The 22,473-nt window shown below is 46.9% G+C and overlaps 1 protein-coding gene across 10 annotated transcripts in view; it reads left to right on the top strand.

Annotated features, from left to right (window-relative positions):
• Positions 1-22,473, top strand: part of SUN1 (Sad1 and UNC84 domain containing 1) — a 1,235,850-nt gene that overhangs the window by 132,359 nt on the left and 1,081,018 nt on the right. For all 10 annotated transcript variants that reach the window (XM_069647232.1, XM_069647226.1, XM_069647231.1 and 7 more), the window contains one exon: positions 21,223-21,417. In XM_069647232.1, the coding sequence (XP_069503333.1) occupies positions 21,296-21,417 (122 nt within the window). In that variant the 5' untranslated portion in view covers positions 21,223-21,295. The remainder of the gene's footprint in view (positions 1-21,222; positions 21,418-22,473) is intronic.

Here is a 22,473-nt window from a genome sequence, read left to right as displayed (position 1 = left end):
AAAGGGAGTCGCTCAAGAAGGATCCTTTGACGCCTCTTCGAAGAACTCTACTGGGGGTTAAAACATTATAGAAGGAAATAAAGTTATTGAACAATATATGGACTGGGCTTGTGTTATCTTTAATTTACAGGTTGCCCAGGTGGGGGGGGGATCTCCACACAGAACTGTGCCTAGTGGTAGGGGCCAGAAATCTGTCTATTGTTTCAACCATCTTGCGTTCCTTCCTATCTCTATTGCTGGTTTCCTCGTTATTGATATGTGACATTTTAATCGTACAGTTGATGCACTTTAGTGAGATTTGATAACATTGGTGGTACCACTTTAGAATTGTGTATTTATCATTGTTGATTTCCGAGTACAAAGTGTGTTATTGTGATCGTGTACATACCTTTGAATATTAATTATATAAAGGCTGTGTTTTCAGTAATACAGTGTGTGGACATTCCTTTGTGGGGATTCGGGGACTACACTGTACTTAAGAACCAGCCTGCATCACCTCCTGATAAGCTAGGCCTTGATTGCTCGTCCATTGCAACCGCTTGAGAATCTTGGCTGGGGTCCTCTGTGCCTCTCCTCTACCATGTAGAGAGCGAAAGTACAGGCACTCCCCACCAGTATCTTCACACGGTTCATTGCTTATGTTCAGTGGAAGCGCGGTCCAGATTCTTGGCGCAGCTACTGGAAAGCTAGCTCCCCCTGCCCTGGTATTCTTAAATCGGGGGGGTCACTAAGTCATTGCGGTGGATGCTCTCTCGGTTGGGCCCTTCCTCCCTGCAGCTGGAAGCTTGGGGTCCAGAACTGCTGGACAGTGGGCACAGGAGACCACCGCTCATTCACTTCGGAGACCCCGAGAGTGGGGTGAGTGGACACCCTACACCCTATAACTTGCGCCCCACAGAGAGTTCGGATATTTGGCACGAGCTGACTTTAGACTGAAGGTCTCAGAACTCGCCAGAGCAGTCCAGGCTCCTCGGAGCGGACAGGAGCCCCTCATCAGATGCCTGCACGTAGCTGCGCCCAGTATCCTGATCCTGCAACACGTGGAGTGCGAGCCTAAGGTGAGCACGATCTTCGTGCCTGATATATGCCTTGACCCCTCACAGCCCCCTGCATCAAGGACACCAAGATCCTCTTGCCCTAAAACCCCCAGTACACGACCGTGCAGGGCCACCTATATTCGACTATCACACGGCCGAACGAATTCGACCGTATGCTGCCAAAATGGCCGCCTACTATTTTTGTTTATCTGCTGCCGAGCAACTGCAGATATTTAATCTGAGAACATCCGCCGACAGGCGGAAGCCGGTGCCCGTCGAGCAAAGCGTCATAGAGACAGGCGCCCGTTTTGCTCCTGTTTGCGCACTGTGGCGCGTGGGGCTAAACCTCTTTGACCTGCTCTATAGTCGAGACCTAAGAAGCAACTCCCTTCTGCTTACTTACAAACCTTAATCTGCCTCATAATCATTAACTCTGCTCCTCCGCACCTAATTGCTATGTTACCTGATCCCGCCTTGCTACAATCTAAACGTAAATTTATTCTGAACAACATTTGCACCGTCATCTACTGGTCCAAGCGCTATTTTCAAGCTATCCGCCTCGCCAAGATCCTAGCTCAGGGTACATACACCCTAAAACAGAATCAGTGTCGCTCCATCCTGGCACAGCCCAGGCATACTGGCTATCAATACTTTTGACCCAAACACCCTGCTCGCGTAGATGTCCCCACCCTTCCACCTCACAACCGTGCAACTGCCTGAATACGCTTTCTACCTGCTCTTGCATGATCAGCCATTGCTTGTGTCTGCCTATGCTAGCCTTAGCGACCAACACATGTTGGTTTAGCATTGCCAGCCTCTGGCGGCCTTTTGACTGTGCATGCCTTTTGACCCTGTATGCCTTTGCCAGCCCTCAGCGGCCTCTAAATGTTTACCATTGCCAGCTTCTAGCGGCCTCTTGACTGTGTATGCCTTTTGTTGTGTATGCCTCTAAATGTTGCTTACCACTGCCAACCTCTAGCTGCCTTTTTGACTGTGTATCCCTTTGCCAGCCCTTCGCTGCCTTTGATTGCTCCACTGATAGTATACTAGTGAACCTGCCCAACTAGTTCTGCACAAGCCCTATACAGTATTTGCTCGCAAATGCATTCCTCAGCTACCCACCTTACAGCGCCTACACCCCTCTCCCCCATTTTCCTCATTCCACTTTCTCTCTGGGCCACCCACAAATTGCTCCCTGCACACCAAGACCTCACACAACCACCAGACATCATGCACTCTGCATCATCCACATCACTACACAACACACTTAACCACTGCATCTCCAACCCGCCTGGACACCACCTTAGGCGTTACAGAACCCGCACTAAACCAGTCTCCTCTCTCCGTAGCTCTCCACCATCCACTCTCAGTAGGAACCACAAGCTTAGCTCTCACACTCACAACATTCTCACATGCACACCTACCTGTCCTCGCACAAAACCCCCATCACCCTGCCCCCAAACCCATACCCCATCCTCCCTCCCTCTCATATGCACACCAGCGCTCGGGATCCATCACCAGCCAATCTTGTCCTAAAATGCGCACTTATTAATGCCTGCTCCAGCCATGCCCATGCTATTGAAATTAATGACCTCATCATCACCCACAAACTAGACCTACTAGCCATTTCCGAAACATGGCCTCATGAAGCATCCAACCCATCCATACACCTCGCCCTCCCTGAGGACTACAAGACCGTAAAACCTCTAAAGGTGGGGGCGTCACACTCATCTATAAAAACTCCCTTGCCTTTAGGCTGTGCAACCAACTATGGGACAACAACGCAGACCTTCTCTCTGCTAAACTAGCTCGCTCCCCAAACTGCACCATTAATTTCATAATCGCATGCAGACCACCAGGCTCTCCCCCAGACTACCAAAAGCAACTCCTCCAAATCCTAGGCAGCAATCTGAAAAGCTCCACTAAAACCATTCTACTTGGTGACCTCAACCTTGGCTTAGATGACCCCAAGGATAAGGCTGCCGCACACCTAGCCAATGATCTCTCTCACATGGGGTTCGAACACAAAATCACTAGTCCAACTCACTGCAAAGGTCGGACCACTGACTGGATAGCAGATCATAATTGCTCATCACCTCCATCTCAGCCCTTCCTTGGACGGATCACTATCTCATCCAATTCGCCATTCCAAGTATACCCACTCGTAAAACCCTTACTCATGCCCCCCCGCTAAAGTTGGAAGCTCCAAAAAAACTCACTGCTACCAATCTCGCTCCTCTTATTGATATCCCTGAAATCAAGCATCCTTTTGACCAAGACCCCACCTCTCTCGCCAACATCTATAACAATGTCCTCGCACAAGCCATTGAGTCGATTTCTCCATTGGAAGATAAAAAAGAAAAAAAATCCATGCATTCCAACTCCTGGTTTTCAGAAGAACTCTGCCCTGCGCGCCTAGAAACGTAAAGCCCTAGCCAACTGGCAATTAACACCCAACCAATCCTCTATCAATGAGTTCAAAGAAATCTCACGGACCTACAAAAATGCAATATTCCAAGCCAAATCCGAATCCTATAATCCGAGAATCACCAAAGCCCGCTCCAAATCTAGAGAAATATTCCCTATATTCAAGGAACTCACTACTCCCGAATCCAGCCCTGACAAAATCACCAAGGATGAAGCATGGTGCACAGGCATCCAGACAGCCTTCCTTAACAAAGTTTAAAATGCTCCAAGACAAAATAGCATCCCAACGTAAAGCCCTCAACACCCTCCCCTTGCCCCCATCTCTTCGCCCATCACAACCCTCTCCCGCAAATACCCCTCTTTGCTTTTAGAGAAGTCTCAGAGCTAGAAGTCTCCGGCCTACTCAAAAATATCAAACCTTCCACATGCAAAGGGCATATATGCCCACCCACCATCATCAAAGAGTGCACAGAAGCACTCACCCCCATCATCACAGCTTTCATCAATGCCTCTTTCTCCTCCGGAACTGAACCACAATGCCTAAAAGAAGCCTGGGTTTGCACGCTCCTTAAAAAAAAAAAACCCTCTCTAAATCCCTCCAACCCCAACAACTATCACCCCATCACCACCGTCCCCTTCCTCCTCAAAATCCTAGATAAAGCCGCCCATAATCAAATCCAGCAATACCTCGAAACCCATGCATTCTTGGCAGAAGACATTCGGGATTCCACAAAGGCCATGGGACCGAAACTGCCCTCCTAGATTTAAAGAATCAAATCGCCAAAATAATGGACACAGGCAAACCTGCTCTCCTTCTACTACTCGATCTCTCCGCAGCATTTGACCTAGTGGACTATGGCATTCTCACATCTCACTTATTCAATACAGCCCACTTCTCCCACAAAGCAAGCACTTGGATCACATATCTAGAAGGTAGAGCCATGAAAGTGTACTCTGACCGGGCCAACGCTCCCCCCACCACCATAAGCTGTGGAGTCCCACAAGGGTCATGCACTGCACCGACCCTCTACAACCTTTTTACTAAACCCCTCTTTGACTTACTGGACTCTCTCGGCATAGTTTACACAAACTATGCCGATGACACACAAGTTCTCCTCCCCCTCACTGGAGACTATGTCCAATACACAGCTCTCCTCAACATCTACACCACAATCCAAAAATGGATGGTGATAAATGACCTTTGCCTTAACGGTAACAAAACGGAGATGATCATCTTAGCCCCCAGCGAAACTCTATCTAAGCTCAGCAAAGACTACTCTCACATGACCATTAACAAAATTAACATACCTGCCTCCACTGCCGTGAAGACCCTAGGAGTATACTTAGACGCTACACTCTCCATGACGAGACAAGTCCGGCGCCATCGCCTCTGCATCCGCACTGACCACCAAACTCATCTATTCCATAAAACCCTACCTTACCAATCCCAACTGCCTCTCCATCGCTAGAGCTACCATAAGAGCTAGACTAGATTATTGCAACACCCTTCTAGCCGGCACATCATCCAAAAACCTAAACAAGCTCCAAATAGTGCAAAACAATTCGCTCCGTGCTGCACTGCACATCCCCAAATTTAACCATGTATCACAGGCCTAAAAAAATGCTTACTGGCTCCCAGTCAAGGAAAGAATCAACTTAAAAATACTCACCCTTACACACACACATGCATGAATCACACTGCACCTTCCTATCTATCAGAAACCATAACCAGGAAATCTTCCCTCCGTCCTAAAAGAAGCCACCATGCCAGTTCCTACCATAAGAAGAGCCAAAGCTGGAGGCATTGGCTTCCCACACATAGCACCCAAGCTCTGGAATTATCTCCACAACTCTGAGCTGAACCCTCTCTATACTCCTTTCGCAAATCCCTTAAAACCACACTGTTCACATAATCTCTCCCCGCTCTCCCCACGGACACTAACTGTACCTAATGTTTTGTTTTCTGTACTGCCAGTTTACGTAACTAAATATGCGCCTGTAACCATTACCAGCCTTCCTTTGTAACCAGACTGTCTCATATGTAACAGCGCCACGATGCCCACGCGCTGTTGTGCGCTTTAAAAATACGAATAAATAAATTGCTTGAGCTAGATCTTAGTGACCTGGTTGATGTTTTGCTGGAGAGACATTGATTGAGGTAGGTTTGAGCCTCTTGGGTGATGCATTTGTGGGATGGTGAGTTTTGTGTAGAATTCTTGCTTGTATGGGTAGCCAGAGCACCTCTCTCCTAGCCTGCGAGATGTGGTCCCTTTTGTTTACTCCAAGCGCTGCTTAGTTTTGCAAGAGTTGCATTTTAGTTAGATTCTTCTTTGTGGTTCCTAGTAAAAGTAGGTTACAATAATCTAACTTGGCAAGGATCAGGGCTCTGGCTAGAGTGATACATAGGCAGTATGGGCGGCGAGAGAGTTAATGTTTGTTCATGGTGAGTTTTCAGTCCAGATACACACCTAGTCTTTTGACTTGTTTAGAAATTGGATTGGCAATACCATCTATGACAAAAGCAGTGTAGTCAGGGTGCAGTCTTTTTAGTCGAGCTGGAGATCCTATAATTTTATCGCCATTGAGGCAATGACTGTTGCCATGCATTTTTGAATGACAGTTGTTTTTGTTGATGAGGATGAAGTCCTGTTAAAGATTGACGGTGATTGGGATGAGGATCTGTGTATCATCCGCAAAGTTAGTGTAGACAACCCCCATGGCATCTAGTGCTGCAGATAACAGATTGGTATAGGCATTATAGAGAGTGGGGGAGAGGCACAAACCTTGTGGTACACCCAATGATACTGGTATAAAGTCGGCCGTCTCCTCGCCAATGGCTACTCTAGATGTACGTTCTGAGAGAAATGATTTGACACTAGCAGTTGCAGAATTGTTATTTTTAGATGGTGCTGTGCATAGTCTGTCGTGGTCCACCAGATCAAACACGGTGGACAGATCAAGTAGGAGGAGGATGCTTAACTTCTCTGAGTCTCTAGTAGAATCATCTGGTTTTTTAGATCAAATAAGGCAGTCTCTATGTTTAGGCCGAAAAGAAGATTGTCTATCATCTAGCAAATGATTATTTTCTGAATGTGCTTGAACTTGGGAGTAAGCTATTTTGTCTATTGATTTGTAAAACCCAACGGAACCTTAGTTGTGGGTCTGTAATTAGTGGGTATAGTGGGATCCAGGGTTGGTCTTTTCAAAAGTGGAGTGACCCAAGCTTCTTTAATATCTGCGGGGATGGAATTGGTGCGAAATGAGGCGTTTATGAAAATAGTGATAGGAGTGCAGTGCTTAACTAGTTTAGCGTGGAAGCTATACCCAGCTCCAAAACCGTCTCCGGAGGACGCCTTTTTCGGCAAATTTGACACTCATGCATACCGACCCCATGAGATAGTATTTCAAGGGTCTTTTTAGGGAGATATGCCCGCTTGCGCCTCCGGTTCCAACCGCTCCTCTGGTGGTTCTGCCGGCGCCGCCTTTGCCTACAGTGCCTCCCCCGACCCTTCTGCCCTTGCCTCCATTGTCCCCCGTGGACAAGGCGGTGCCTGACACAGTTCAGCAGGATCCTGACCTGTCGGATGATGTGCAGGGCGATCAGGACAGCGAAGACAAGCCCCGCTCTATCGGAGCTTTTCATGACCGGGTACTGGACATGATGTGCCTATTGGATGTTCCAGTGCCCGAGGCACCCGCCCCGCAGGAGAGTGTACTTTCGGGGGCGTTCACCCTGTCTCCTTTGGAGCGTAACGGCTTGTTCTTGCAGAAGGACGTTTTGGCCGAGGTCTGTAGGGTCTGGGAAAAGCCACACTCTGGGCTTTTCGTCAATAAGAAAATTGACGCGCGATACAGGCTGCATTCTTCGGAAGAGGTGGCCCTATCATCTTGTCCGCCCCATTCCTCCACGGTGGTGGCTGTGGCCTCTTTACAGTCCAGGACTGCAGCATCCTCTTCTAGGACGGCTACTCAGGTCCTGGGGAAGGAGGACAAGCTACTCGACTCCCTTGGGAGGAAGATTTCCGCTAACTCGGCCTTGCGGCTCCAGCAGGCCAATGCAGAACTGGTGTTAGCGGGGGTGGATATGAAGATGTGGAAAGGTCTGTCGGAGTTTGAGGAGTCAATTCTGGTCGAGAAGCTCGAAGACTTTAAGGCAGGGATTGTCCGATGCCAGGGTCTTGTCCCAGGATCTGCTGGAGGCCGCGTCTCATCACGTCGACACTTCGGCTCGAGGCATTAAACCGGGAGTTGATACCTCTCGACAGGCGTGGTTGCATGCCACCAAGTTCTCAAAGGAGGTGCAGGACAATGTATTGGACCTGCCGTTTGACGGTAAAGAGCTTTTCCATTCCACAACGGATGTGGAGCTGACCAAAACGAAGGACAGCACCCAGACAGTCCTTGTCCGTCCTAGTTAAAACTCCTTTTAGAACCCAGAGACCGTTGTCGCAAAGCTGGCCCTCCTCTGGTTTCAGGGGTTTTCTAGACCGGAAATCCCGCAGAGTGGATACCCCTTCCGGTAATTCCCGCCATAGCTAGCAACGGACTCGGTTTTTCTCCCGCTCCTCAGCCGCCTCCTCAGGTTTAGGTGGTAACACCACTGAAAAGCCTGCCAAATGAGGGTTCTCATTGGGAGGCATGACAGACCATCACCGAGGACAGGTGGGTCTTGTCAGTCACTCGGGCGGGCTTCTGCTTACCCTTACCCCCTACCCCACCCTTCAACTCTCCTTTCCAGCAGTTGGGGTCATCCTCCCTAAAAGCCGAGGTTCAGAAACTGCTGGACCTCAGAGCTGTGGAACCCGTTCCCCTTGGGGATCGAGGGGAGGGCTTCTACTCCCGGCTGTTTACGGTGCCCAAACCCAACCAGGCTGCACCATCCTAGACCTTTCCCAGTTCAATCTTTTCCTGCCCCAAGAAAAATTCAAGATGATCACGCCCGGCCAGATACGGTCCTCTTTGCAGATGGGCGATTGGCTCAGCGTGGTGGACTTTCAGGATGCGTACATGCATATTCTGATCTGGAATCCACACAGGAGATATCTCCGTTTCTCTGTGGGAGAGGAGCACTTCCAATTTCGAGTGCTTCCTTTTGGCCTCAGCTCGGCGGCGCGTGTCTTCACGAAGATGTCGGTGATCACGGCCTATCTTGGTCTGCAGGGAATCCATGTGTATCCGTATTAGGACGACTGGCTTTTACACAGCCGTTGCCCGTTGAAAGCTGCCTGAAATCTTCAGTCTCTCCTCCAGCTCCTGTTCCATCTCGGGCTGTCGGTGAACTGGTGGAAATCTTCCATGACGGTCTCTCAGGACTTGATTTTCCTGGGTTTTCGCTGGAACACGATCGACTGCAGGGTGTACCTGACCGGGACAGAATGGCGGATCTGTTGGCTACGTGTCAGATGTTTGCGCAGTCTGAGAGCATGTCGGCCCGGTGGTTCCAGAGGCTTCTGGGCCTCATGGCCTCGTGCGTATTGGCTCTTCCTCTTGCTCGTCTCAAGATGAGGCGGACTCAGATGGCTCTTCGGAGTTCTTGGCGTCAGGCTGTGGATCCGGACTCCGAGTTGATAATGATTCCGGTTTCCATGAGAGTGGACCTGGAGTGGTCGTCTCTCAGCAACCTGTCGGTGGGGGTGGGTTTTCAGGACCCAGCCCCTATGGTGACGGTCACAACGGACTGCTCCCTTCTAGGGTGGGGTGCGACGTTGGATCTTCTTCAGGTCTCGGATCTTTGGTCGCCTCAGGACAAGCTCCTCCACATAAATCTGGAGCTTCAGGCGATCTTCCTAGCGCTCAAGGCGTTCAGACCGATCATTGCCAACAAAGTGGTCCGTATCCGCACGGACAATGTGGTGTCAATGTATTACATCAACAAGCAAGGGGGCACCAAGTCTCCACCTCTCGTGGACCTGTCCATCCAGATTTGGGAGTGGCCGGTTCGTCATGGTGTCTGGCTAGTTGCAGTACACATTCCAGGCCAGCTGAATGTCACAGCAGATGCCCTCAGTCGGCGGACGATGGTCCGCTACGAGTGGGAATTGAAGGCAGAGAACCTCTCATGGATTGTCCTGCGTTGGGGCACTCTGGAAGTGGACCTCTTCGCGACAGCTGCAAACAAGAAACTTCCTCTGTATGCCTCCAGAAACGGGCTGGGAGCCTCCTCTCTGGGGGATGCTCTCGAGATTCCATGGCACAGCATGAGGGCGTATGCTTTCCCGCCTCTGCCTCATAGGAAGATTTGCAAGCTGAAGACCCCAGTGCACTGTCCCCTTCTACTCATAGCCCCGTGGTGGCCGGCCAGGTTTTGGTTCTCAGAACTTCAACACCTGTCGGTGTATCTGCCGATCAGGTTACCGGTGAGCCACGATCTTCTTCACCAGGGGGAGCAACAGCTGTGGCACCCCTCCCCACAATCGCTCAGCTTGGCGGCATGGTGCCTGAGTTCATGGCTTTAGAGCATCTTAGCCTATCTGCGGATAACATGCGTATTATTCAGGCAGCCAGGAAACCCTCCACTAGGTCCCAGTACCGAAGCAAATTGCTCAGGTTCTGTCATTGGTGTCTACACAAACAGTTGAACCAAAGGGCAGCTACGATTGACACGGTACTGTCTTTTGTATCCCACCTAGCAGAGTCGGGAATTCACGTTCTGTCATGTAAAACTTAGCTTTCGGCAGTATCTGCATATCTATCTACGGACCAATACTCTTACTCTGTCTAATCCAGTGGTTAAGAGACATTTCGCAGGCTTGACGCGCCTTTATCCCTCGATTCGTAGTTCGCACCCGTCATGAGATCTAAATGTGGTCCTTACAGCATTGTGCCATAAACCTTTCGAACCAATGGCCACGGTGGACCTCAAGCACCTGTCGTGGAAGGTGTCCTTTTTGGTTGCTGTTACCTCAGCAAGGTGTGTGAGTGAGCTCCAGGCTTTGTCGGTGGAGCATCCCTTCTTGGTTTTTCAAAAGGATAAGGTGGTCCTACAGACAAACCCTTCTTTCCTGCCGAAGGTGGTCTTTGATTTCCATCTGTTAGGCAGAAACCTGTGCAGTTCCCTTAGGGACCACTGCAAAAGATTTAAGACTACAGGTGTTGGCAGTAAACCCACTTGGTAGCAGTCTGTACCACCCAGATTTACCTGGTAGCTGTGGCTGAGCAGTCAGGCTTCCTCAAGAAGAGTTAGGCAGTATGCAAAGTATACTCAATAGGCACTCAGATACAATAATACAAGCAAACACTGACCAGAGCTTTGGTATCAAAGTATATAATTATTTATTTAAGAACACACAGTTGAAAGACTCCAGCACTCTTACTGTAAAATATTCTGAACACAGTTACTATTATGATATATACACCCCTTTTTCCCTATTAGAAAATCACAGTCAAACACCACTTATTTTCATACAGAGGTGAGCGCTTAACTAGATTGCACTCTAATAAGTTTGTGAAAAAGGGAGGGAAAAAGACAGAATATGAAGAGGTACACCACTCTACGATTCCAGAACACTGTTAGCAAGGCAGAGAGCAAAAAGTCACTGGTGAGCCTAAGTCCAAAGGCTGGGCCCACTCTTAGAGGGAGCAGAGCACACATGCGCCCAAGATCAGACAGTTACACTAGGCTTAGAAAGTCTTTCAGAGGGTTCAGAAAAGAGTTTAGAGAGGCTTAGAAAAGTTTAGCCAAGGTGTCCCAGGCTAACCCAGGTTCGAAAGCCGGGGGCTAAATCTACCCCGTACAGTCGGTAGCAAGGGAAGCCAGGCAGGACACGGTACCTTAAGTGGGAAGGATCCTCCAGCGGTGGCAGTTGTTCCTGGTAGTGGGTGCAAGCTGCGTCGTCGTCCAGGGGAAGAGAAGATCTCGACTTGGAGGAAAGATGAAGGTCGTTGCACTACCAGGGCAGAAACCAGCCGCAGAGTTTTCCGGTTAAAGGTGGTACCTTTGTCTCTCGGTCGTGGTAAAACGTGGTATCCCGGTTGCCGGGGTGCTTGGCACGGGCAAGGCGGCCACGATATGTCGGGAAAGCGAAAAGACGGTGAAACTGGTTATCGCCACCAGTTAAAGGAAGAAGACTCTCCGGTGGGAGATCTCCTCTGTCGTTGGGGAAAAAGTGGTGAGACGGTCCAGCAGGGCTCCACCGGTAGTGGGGTCGTGGCAGGTCGGCTCAGCTTCTCCCTCGCCGGATTCTTAGCTCCTGTGGCGACTTCTGAAGTTCCAGTCCCCAAAGCCCTGCTTTTATGCAGCAAACCCCCATTCACTCAGCCTAGCTGTCACTCAAACATGCTAAGTGGTGAGCCGGCCGGCTCACCACTTGGGACAACCAGGACGGAGTGCGACGTGAGTTGCCTAGGCAACTCAGTCTAGGGTGCCTAAATTCCCCTCCACCCCTCCTAAGTACCCCAGACATAGTGGCACCACTTTGGAGGGCTTCTGTGGAGAAGCCCGCCAAAAAGTGGAACAAAGGGCTCGACTTGGGTTGGAGTCACAAGAGAACACAAACGCCATTTTAGAATCAAGTTTTGGCAAAAAATACCAACCGGAGAATTAATATTAATTAAATAAACCGGCGGTATGTTCGAGGCTACCGTAAATAATTAAATAAAGATAGTAGCCTAAAACAATGGGAAATCCCATAGGAAAATATTTGCGGTTGAATATAAAAAGTAGTATCCACTGTCACCAGCCAAAACTCGATCAGGGGGGACGGAGACGTGCCCCCTCGACTAACAGACCCTGGGGCAATCGAATTGCCCCAGCCAGTACGTCCACAATATGATGGTTTGTACTGGTTCTGCTCAGAATTTAAGACTAGTAAAGTTAATGGTGACTTTACATGCCCTGGGAGACAGTAGTCAGTCCCAGGGTATGGAGTCTATACTGGGGGGTCACTATGACACCCCTGTGTTACTGCACTGAGGGTGCTGTATAACACATATCACAAAAACTCATGAAACCCTATGGAGTAAAAGACCCCATAGCCCATTAAACACTTCTAGATCCAAAGAAACCCACTCAAATCATGTCCAAGAGTGAGGGTAAAAGAGTCTCACTCTTGGCAGGAGAAAAGAATAAACCCCAAAAATCCAGCAAAGCTGCTGGGGGACTCACTAGGTTAGGAAATTCAGCCTAAACAGAGAATTCTCCCTAACACCATCTAAATCAATCTCCCTGCCGGTCTTTTTCCCCGAACCCTGCTTCAGAAGCGGAAAGGGTTCTGCACTGCTTGGATGTTAGAAGGGCTCTTAAATTCAATCTGGACTGAACTTCCGAATTTAGGAGCTTTTCTCAACTGTTGGTGACCTTTGGTAATCCACAAGGTAAGCAGGCCTCTAAGGCGACCTTCTCCAGATGAATCGCTGCCTGTATTACGGAGTCTTACACTGTCCAAGGACTGCAGCCTCCTAAAGGTATTCATGCACACCTGGTGCGGGGCAAGGCAGCCGCAGTTGCCTTTCAGAGATATGTCCCCTGGGAGACCATCGCAAAGGCGGTTACTTCGGCCTCCCCATCAGCATTTTGTAAACATTGTCTAGACCTGAGCTCCAGGTCTGATGCTCAGTTTGGTCAGGCTGTGCTGAAGAACCTTTTTCAGTAAGGGATTTTCCATCCACCCGTTTTTCCTGTAAGCAGTGCTTGGGAATCTCCCATATGTATGGAGGAAAGGGGACGGGACATCGGAGTATAACCAGGTTACTCACCGTAGTGACCACCTTACTCCTAGTCCATCGTCCCCTTTCCTCCATACGCCTGCCCTCCGTCCCCTCTAATAAGGTTCCTCTGTTATTGTCTAAAGGTCTCTGACCTGGCGATAGAAAAGGACTGATGGGCGATGTGCGGGGCGGGGACGAGATGGGCGGGGCTACGGCTGTGTGCCGGGCCCAGCGTAGAAAGAGGAAGGACTAAAATGTTTGCAAAATTTTGGATGCTTTTACGAAGTGCTCCGGTCCCGTCCCATAGGACGGAGGAATGTCCCATAAGTATGGAGGAAAGGGGACTATGGACTAGGAGTAAGGTGGTCACTAAGGTGTGTAACCTGGTTAATTCGAGCCATCCTCCCCCTGTTATCCGTGCTCAGTAATCTCGCGTAAATTGGAGGAAAAGGGGATAGGATATATGATTAAGAATGTTATTGTGACTCTTGTGCTCATAGTCTATAATCCCCTTTCCTTCATATGACTGCCTTCCTTTCCATCTTATAAAAAAACTCATCAGTGAGGCACGGACGAGGGTGGATGGAATGGGACTGAGGGGTGCAGCCTGCAGCAGGATTGGGTAGGCAGACTACAGTGGCGCATGCCCCTTTCTTTGCGTAAAAGCCAAATAACTAGATTTTATTTTTTCCATGCTGTAGAATTATGGTACAGTCCCCCCCCTCAGGATGGAATGCCTCAGATGTATGAAGGGAAGGGGACTAGGGAATAGGGGCACAGTAGTGCCAGCGTGGAGTAACATTTGCGGTGCTAATCCACAATTCATTCACTGCATAGTTCAATTACAATTCTATGTATTTGTAGTGCTAAATCGGGCATACAAATAGACATACCGGTGTCACAGGGGGAATATTGAAGGGAGGAGGTTATTGGCTTGTTCACTTTGGCACAATTTCTGATCCTTCTGTGATGGGGACTGATTAAGATATTTGTGTGGATAGAGCCTGAGCATAACAGTACTGGGTGCATATTCACCTTTTGGGATTCAATCGGAGGGCCTCACACAGGGGAATGCTTGCCTGCTATTGTCTTTTAAGGTTAATCTAGTTTTCGTTAGAAATCTTTGTGGCTCTACCTCCTAATGAAGTGTGTGCGCAAGGGAGATAACCTGTCCAAATGCGCAAAAACAGGGGAAAGGTTGCTCAGTAGCTTTTTTATTTTCAGAGAAAGAAATTACACTACAAAATTAGTTGGCAATGCATTGCATTTCATTGCAATTTTAACTGCATCAGAATTTCGAGGACCTAAAGTGGAATGCCCAGGTAGGCTTTTTTACACTCCTGGCTAATTCACAGGGATGCCAAGTAGGCTAAAGCGTCCGCTGAAAAACCTCTTGTACTCCTTGAATGCACACATATTTTCACATTAACCACAAGCATAATTACTTTTAAGATGCATCACTTTAAGAGACCATTTAACTTTAGGTGGCTGTTCAGATGACACTGGCTCCAATTTCTTAATTTGAAGTTATTGTGTACCATGCACACAGTTACCATTGGCATAGTCTCCAGGGGCTCGCATGGTTCTGTAAGAAAGTGGATTGGGTAGTTTAGTGAGGGAAGAGGGAGTAGGATAGAAGTTATGCTTTTCTTTTGGTGCTTGTAGAACCAGGAGGAACTGTTGTCTATTACAGGTCTGCATTTTAGGTGCATTTGGATTGTACTCATTGACTGATTTGTGTTTGAATGGGCACCGTCCAGTAATTGGGGGTTTTCAGGAGTTAGTTTAGTGTTGGATGATTGGGTTGTGTTCCAGTGAGAATTACACTTATCCGAAGGATCATGTGAGGTTTGCTGGAGAGCAGTCTGAAGTGACAGGGTTAGTAGTTGGTGGCTTTTCTTCGGTCACCATTGGTATCGCTGGCAGTGTCCATTTTGTGCTGGTTATTGAAAGTGAATAGCCATGTTTTCAATTGTTTCACTGAAAGTGAGCTGGTCTTCTGTCATTCTAATTTCCTTCAGTATTGTCTTCCATAGATTAGCATGTTTCGATTTGGAAATCATTTCTTTATTTTGGGTCTCTTCCAGGTTGGTACCGGTTGATCTTGGCCTGGAGGAATTTGGTGCCTTGTCGGTGCAATGATTTGTTAGCAATGCAGAGGACTTTGAAGATTTTTATTTTATAGGGAAACAATGTAGGCTTTTCAGGGCTGGTGTGATGTGGTCTCTTCTGTTTAGTCTCGGGAGTATCCTTGCTGCAGAGTTTTGTATGTGTTGAAGTTTTTTATTGAGCTGTTCTGCCATTCTAAGGTAGAGACTTTTGGCATAGTTGATCCTTGATAGAACTAGGGAGATGATTGCGAGCGTTCTATCTGGGAAGGAGAGGTAGGGGGAGCATCCCTATAAGTAGTCTCAGGCAGTAGAAGCATTTCTTTGTAATAGCGTTGACTTGTGGTTCCTGTGTGAGTCCATTGTCCATGAGTATTCCCAGGTTTTTTACCACAGCCGGCCAGTCCAGTTGTGGGTCAGTTGCATTGTCCTCTGGGGGCAAAATCGTTATTTCTGTTTTGGTAGTTTAATTTTAGGTTGTTCGTTGTAATCCAGCTGTATGCTGGTGAGGCAGTTGAGTGGTGTTTGGGTCTTTGGCGTGGTTATCTTGATGAGTTGTGGTCTGTGTAGTTGTAGGTGGTCAGTCCATGGTTTCAAATGATTTTCAACAACAGGGACATGTAGATGTTGACGGGGAGTGGCTAGACCCTTGTGGCACTCTACAGGAGATGTTTTAGGTGTTTGAGGTAAAAGGCGGCATGTAGGTTCTTTCAGTTAGATTTGTGAGGAAGGATTTTAGCCATTTTAAGTAGTCTTTTACACCGCATTGCTCCAGTCTCTCAATTAGAGTTGTGTGACTGACTTTGGTGAACGCTGTTGATATGCCCAGTAATATGAGGACAGATGGAGTGCTCTTGTCAGCATTTATTTTTAATTCGTCCCATATGGTTAGGAGTGACGATTTTGTTCCTCTCATGGGTCTAAAGCCGACTTGTGAGTGGTAGAGTATTTCAGTTTGTTTCTGTGTAGTTAAGTACAATATTATTTACCTGGTTCTCCAGTATTTTTTCCGGGTTAGGGTAGGTTAGATATTGGTCTGTAGTTACTGGGTTCTTCCGTGCTTTTTATGAGGGGCTTGATGTCGGACAATTTGAAAGATTTTTGTACTGCTCATGTGTTTAGGTACAGATACATCAGAAGCTGGTAGTATGATGCTCTGGTTGAGGATTATTTTCTAGATCCTCAGGGGGAAAGGGTGGCTTGCAGACCCAGCGAGGTTGGTGTCCCTTAGTAGTGAGGAGAAAACCTCTGACTATTGGTTCAAATCCATCGAGTCTTGCTGTGGCTTGTGGATCACCCGTTGTCAGTGGTTCTGTTGTTGTGTTTATAGTTCCGTGACTTGCTTCAATGGTCTGTTGGATTGTTTGCATTTTTGTTCAGAGGTAGGTGATGTCACATAGTGCTTTTGATGGGATGATGCCTTTGTTTCAGGATGCAGTTTTTGATCTCTTGGATTCTGAAGAGTTCTTTTGGAGGATTTGTTTCTGATTGGATTTTCTTGGTGTAGCTTTTTTTTGACAAATGCAAGTTTGTATATTCTGAGGTGTCTTTGGTACTTTATTTTGTCTGATTGTAATGGTTTCTCCATATGTTTTAGTTTGCAGGTTTTGAGTTCGCTCAGCTCTTCAGTTAACCACCTTGCTGCCATCATTTTTGCTGTGGCTTTGAAAGATTTAGCTGGTGCTAGTTGGTCTAGGGCCTCGCTGATCCAGTTGTCGAGTATTTTTTCTGCTGAGTCTGGGGTCATTCTGTTCAGTTGGGCGGTGTTCGGTGAGTCCATTCCAGTAGATATGTTGAGGATTCCAAGTCGAGACTTGTCTAGTTTCTTTTCCTTCTGGCATGTAATATTGGGTTTCCGGGCACTATGCAGGTTTGAAGGTTGACTGAGAATGGCATCAGGTGGTTATAACTCCATACCCTTGGTATTGCTGGAGTGCAGGTACAGAGTCCTTCTCTGCAGAAGATTGTGTCCAGGTTGTGTCCAGCATTGTGGGTGGATCCGTTTACTATTTGCATGAAGTGGAGTGTTTACAGGGGGGTGGAGAATTAGTTTTCTGTTTTGTTCACTTTCATACCAGGTGTTGAATTCAGGATGGTAAGTTTACTGTGGAAAGGTTGGTGATGTCAGTGAGTTTCGTTGCATAGTTCAGGTTGTAAGATGGCCTGTAGATAAGAAGGGACACTATGTTGGCTATGTTTGACTTGGTTAAGATTTGCAGTCTTCTGTCTGTTGAGGGGGGATTGACGTGGAGCACATGTGCTCTTTGTGCGCCATTGCGTTTCTGCCTCTTTCGGTTTTCTCTGTTGGCATGTATTAGTTTGAAATTGTCCGTTATGGCTTTGTTCGCGATTGTCTTGTAGTTGTCTGATAGCCATGTTTCTGTGAGAAAAAGTGCGTATGTGACTCACTTGCTTAGGAGGTTGGATATTTGTGTTCGTCATAGATCTTACATTGAGTACTCTGCAGTGCAGTGTCTATTGTGCCTTGTGGATTGTTGTCCATCCTTTCGTGATTCCCGGCTGATGGTGTTTATCTGATTTCCATTTCTTGGGATTCTTTCTTGGGTTGGGCTGTTTGTTGAGATTGTTCTTGAGTGTTCTGTCTCCTCGTTGAGTTCCATTAAGTTGATAGCAGGGTTGCTTAGTTCTGGTTTGTGCTTGTTGGTTGGTTTGTGCGAGAGGACTCAACAGCACCTGAAACCTTTGAGTCTAGTAGTATTCAATAGTGGCAGACTTCAAACAACCAGTGGAATCGGCACCATCTCAAACATTTCATCGCAGTAGAATCTAAAGCAGTCGAAGTGTGTAGCAAGATTCAAGCAATGTCTTGAAACAGCAGTATGAATTAGTTTTAATGTGTGCTGGGTGTATTAAACGTCAAAACATTGTCTGGACTCAACAGTGCCTTTTAAACCTCTGAGGACAGTAAGGATTAAATAGTCATTGTGCACTTCTGGGAGGAGCAAGGCCAAACAGTGGCTGTTGTCTATGGCAACTTAACCCTTTGAGCGCAGAAACATTTGAAGCAGTCCGTGTCTTCTAATCTGGTTTCCGCCCCAAACATTCCACTGAAACTGGGCTCACCTCTATCCTTAACTCCCTTCTCTCAGCTCGACATGCCAAGCAATCTTCTATCCTTATTCTCCTTGATCTCTCCACAGCTTTTGACACTGTCGATCATCCACTCCTCCTCCACACTCTTTCCTCCTTCGGGTTTAACGGCCCTGTTCTAAAATGGCTATCCTCTTACCTCTCCTCCCGTTCCTTCAGTCTCATGGAAAGGTCAGACCTCTCCTTCCTTCCTTCTCATTTATGGTGTTCCTCAATGCTCTGTACTTGGTCCTTTCCTCTTCTCTCTTTACACCTCCCTCATTGCCCCTGTTATCTCCTCGTTTGACATCTCCCATCATTTCTATGCTGACGATACTCAACTCTTTCTCTCTTTCTCCTCTTTCTCACCTGACCTTCATCTTAAGCTCTCCTCCTGCCTCACTGCTATCAAGAACTGGATGTCCTCCCGCTTTCTATCTCTCAACACAGATAAAACCAAAGTCCTTTTCTTCCTCTCTAACTCTCTTCCTCCTCCCTCTCCTCCCCCGTTCATTCACTTTCCTCCCTCCAATCTCCCTATCTCTCTCCAAGCTCGTAACATGGGCGTTCTCTTTGACTCCTCTCGCCTTCTCTCAACACATTTCTCTCACTTCTCGCACCTGCCGATACCACCTCTACAATATTCCCAAAATCTGTCCCTCCCTCACATTCCACGCCACCTAACTCCTAGTTCCCTCATCTTTTCCCGCCTCTTCTACTGCTCTTCTCTACTCTTTGGTCTTCCCGCATCTCAGCTTGCCCCTCTTAAATCCAAATACCACTCTGCTGTTCGTACCCTCTGTCTCCTTACTTCCCGTGACTCCAGCTCTTCCTCGCTCTCTTACCTTGGCTGGTTACCTTTCCACTCGCAACTAAAATTCTACTTTCTCTGCCTTGTCTTCAAATCCCTCCATGGTCTTGCTCCTCCTTATCTCTCCGCCCTTCTCTCCTTCTACTCCCCCTCCCGTTCACTTCGTTCTGCTGACCATTTCCTTCTCACTGTACCTCCATCCCCTCTGCACCTCCTCCCGTTTCTGATCCTTCCAACTCCTTGCACCTCTGCACTGGAACTCGCTCCCTCTCACAATCCGCTCTACTACAACCAACTCCTCATTTCGCAATTCCCTCAAATCCCTCCTCCTCCTCCTCCTCCATTCTCTTCCTTGAAAACTTCCTCTGCCCCCTCCACTTCCCCTCTCCCACCTCCCCGACTCCTCTCCCCTCTCCTGCTCTCTCTCCCTTCCTTCCATTTTCCCTCGCCCTTTCCATCCCCAACCCACCCCTCGCCCCTCACATCTAGTCCCTTCCCCCTTCAGTTAATTGCTCTTTCCACTGTTTTATTGAATGATTCATGATGTAATTTCTGCTCCCACTGTTATTGTTGTTATTGTTATCTTGTATTTTGTTGTTCCTTTGTACAGCGCCTTGGTGTAAGGCGCTCTATAAATAAATCAATCAATCTTCTGAGTGTGGCAAGATTCAGTCAGTGGAAGGGATCCACCGCACCTTCAACCCTAGCGCAGCAAAATTTAAAGCAATCAGTGTGTATCTTCTAAGTGTAGCAGGCTTCAAGGCAGTGCCTAGAATCAACAGTAGCTTAAAGCCTCTGCACAGTAAAAATAAGGTTAGTCGCAGAGTGCACTTCTGAAAGTGGCAAGATTTAAACAGTGTGTGACGTCTACAGCAACTTGTCCCTTTGAGCGTAGGATAATTTAAAGCCGTCTGTGTGGTATTTGTGTTTGGCAGGATTTAAACGAGTGGTCAACAGTACCTTACCCTTTGAGCGCCACATGATCTAAAACAGTCTTGTGTATCAAGATTCAAACAGTGGCTGGAACCAATGGCAACTTAAAGCTTTTTGTGCAGCAAGAATTAAACGGTCCCAAAGCGTACTTATGAATGCAGCAAGATTCAAACAGTGAGGAATGGGCAGCATATTAAACGTTTGACACACTGCTGAATTTAAAGCATTCTCAGCGTGTAGTTTTGAGTGTAGCAAGATAATATTCGCAGGAAAAGACTAGCAGAAAGTCCTATTTGGACCATTTCCATCAGCCAGCGTGTAGTGAAAAAGATGAGCACATTTAAGCACGGGTTACAAGTACAATCTAACATCGCTGACCTGAAATTGGCAAATTGTTAAAAAGAGTGTTGGAAACTTAAAGCTGCTTTTCTTCAATAATCTAGGATTGGCTAAAATTTCACATCACATCTTTGGTCTCAAAAGGTACAACTTTGTAGCACACCTGGAAGTCCTATCCGATTCAGTTAAGAATTACTTCTGTGCCAAAACACTTTCTTTTCAGTCTTGAAGAATATTGCACAACCATCAACATGCTTCTTTCCTTGCCCAGACATTGTTCTTGCTCTAGAGCCTTTGTGTCCTTGGTTACAAATGATGTTGTAGGTTGCTGGCGTGCACTTGGATAGCTGCTACTCAAAATCGCTTCTTGGCTGCAAACATTTACCAGGCTCCAGCTGGATTTACATTGGAATTGCATTTTAATTCAGCAATCGTGACATTCAAGGTTACTTGACTTTTGATTATGGTTTTATACTGATAGACTAAGCCAACATATTAGACTATCCTTTCATGGACACCTGTTTTAATGCAACTGCTTCAGCCTACCTGGAAACGCAGGAGTCATCCTGGTTTGTCCTTCCCGGATCTTCCTGAAGTTTTCATTGGTATTACCACCTGTATGGCACGTAACTATGCGGGACAGCCTCCTTTCTCCCTGTCACTAAAACATTTAGCATCTCACATGCTGGCAGGTTCAGTGTCTAAAATGATAAATGTCCTCATTTCAGAAGAATATCAAACGTTGGTGTAGCTAAACAATGTTTTTCAGCTTTGTTAGTTTAATTATAACTGTGCTACTTTTAATAATTGACTTAAACATATTTAATTCTAGTTCTAGTTATTCTACTGCTGCTTTGGATTTTGAGACCAAAAATAAGCTGAATCCAGTCTACGACTCTCCAAGAATGTCACGACGCAGTTTACGTCTGGTAACTACAGCAGGATATTATGCAAATGAGGATATTCAAAATGACAGCATTAATAGCAACTCTTTTAATGTCAGCGTTTCCTCTTCAAAGTCATCCAGGTAAGTCATGTTTTTGTTGTTTCATGTAGTAGGCTAACTTTTCCTGCTTGTTGTCCAGTACTAATTGGAGTGAAACATTTTGCCTTTAAAAAGGCATTCCAGATTTATTTTTTCTGTTATGTCCCTAAATCACACCATCGCAGTACATGTTTTTTTCAGTGCTCTAAAGTGATCTTGTAAGTGCTGTAGCAATATATTGAGAGGCTACCCTTAACCTGGGGAAAGCCCTCCCGACCCCCCAATCAAGTCCTACAACACTTTGCTTAAGTTTCTTTAGCTCTGGCCCTATTGTAAACTCGTATAGAGCCACATAAAGCTCCCCCTGTGGCCCACAATAAGCTAAGAACCAGGCCAGGGTGTAAGGGGAATATATATTTATTTCAATTATAAACTCAATGAACAGTAAATTGGTTTAATTACAGCCAGCACCTTCTTTATGACAGAAAACACTGCTTCCATTACAAAACCCACTTTTCTGTAGGATGCTACTTTTTCTGTATTTACCTTTGTCTCCCAAATATGGAACACATGCTAAATCAACTGTTACAACTCTTTTCCCATTAATCCAATAATATGGCACACTACTAGAATATAATCTTCACATTTCTGGCTGAGTTTTTTTGTGTCAAACATGGGCACAATTTTCCTTTTATGAAAACGAGTTCACCTTCAAGGCTTGATATATGAAGTTCCCTGTGCACTCAAAATGCTAGCAGTTGCACCTACAGATTTGTATAAATGCCTGTGGCAAATATCACTTCACCAAAATATAGCTTACAAATAAACACAGCTTAGATTTTAAAACAATACACTCGTCACACGTTCAATGTTGGATACATGAGGTCTCAATTTTGCAAAGCACTTCTCGCCCCAAAACCCAAGCATCAATCACATGCAGCACCCTTCTGTTCAAAGGCCAGGTTTAGGGAGTGGGGACAGTTTAGACGTTTCGTTTTTTAGACCCCCTTCACTTAAAGGCCTGTGTTGGGGAAGTTGGACTATTTCGAATTTTCTTTTGTCGGACCAAGGGCACCCCTTGTTTAAATACAATGTTGA

This window comes from Ambystoma mexicanum, chromosome 2q, assembly GCF_040938575.1.
Source record: "Ambystoma mexicanum isolate Mex_15411 chromosome 2q, UKY_AmexF1_1, whole genome shotgun sequence".
Classification (NCBI taxonomy): Eukaryota; Metazoa; Chordata; class Amphibia; order Caudata; family Ambystomatidae; genus Ambystoma; species Ambystoma mexicanum.
Note: the sequence above shows the minus strand (reverse complement) of the source record. Positions and strands in the feature narration are given on the sequence as shown.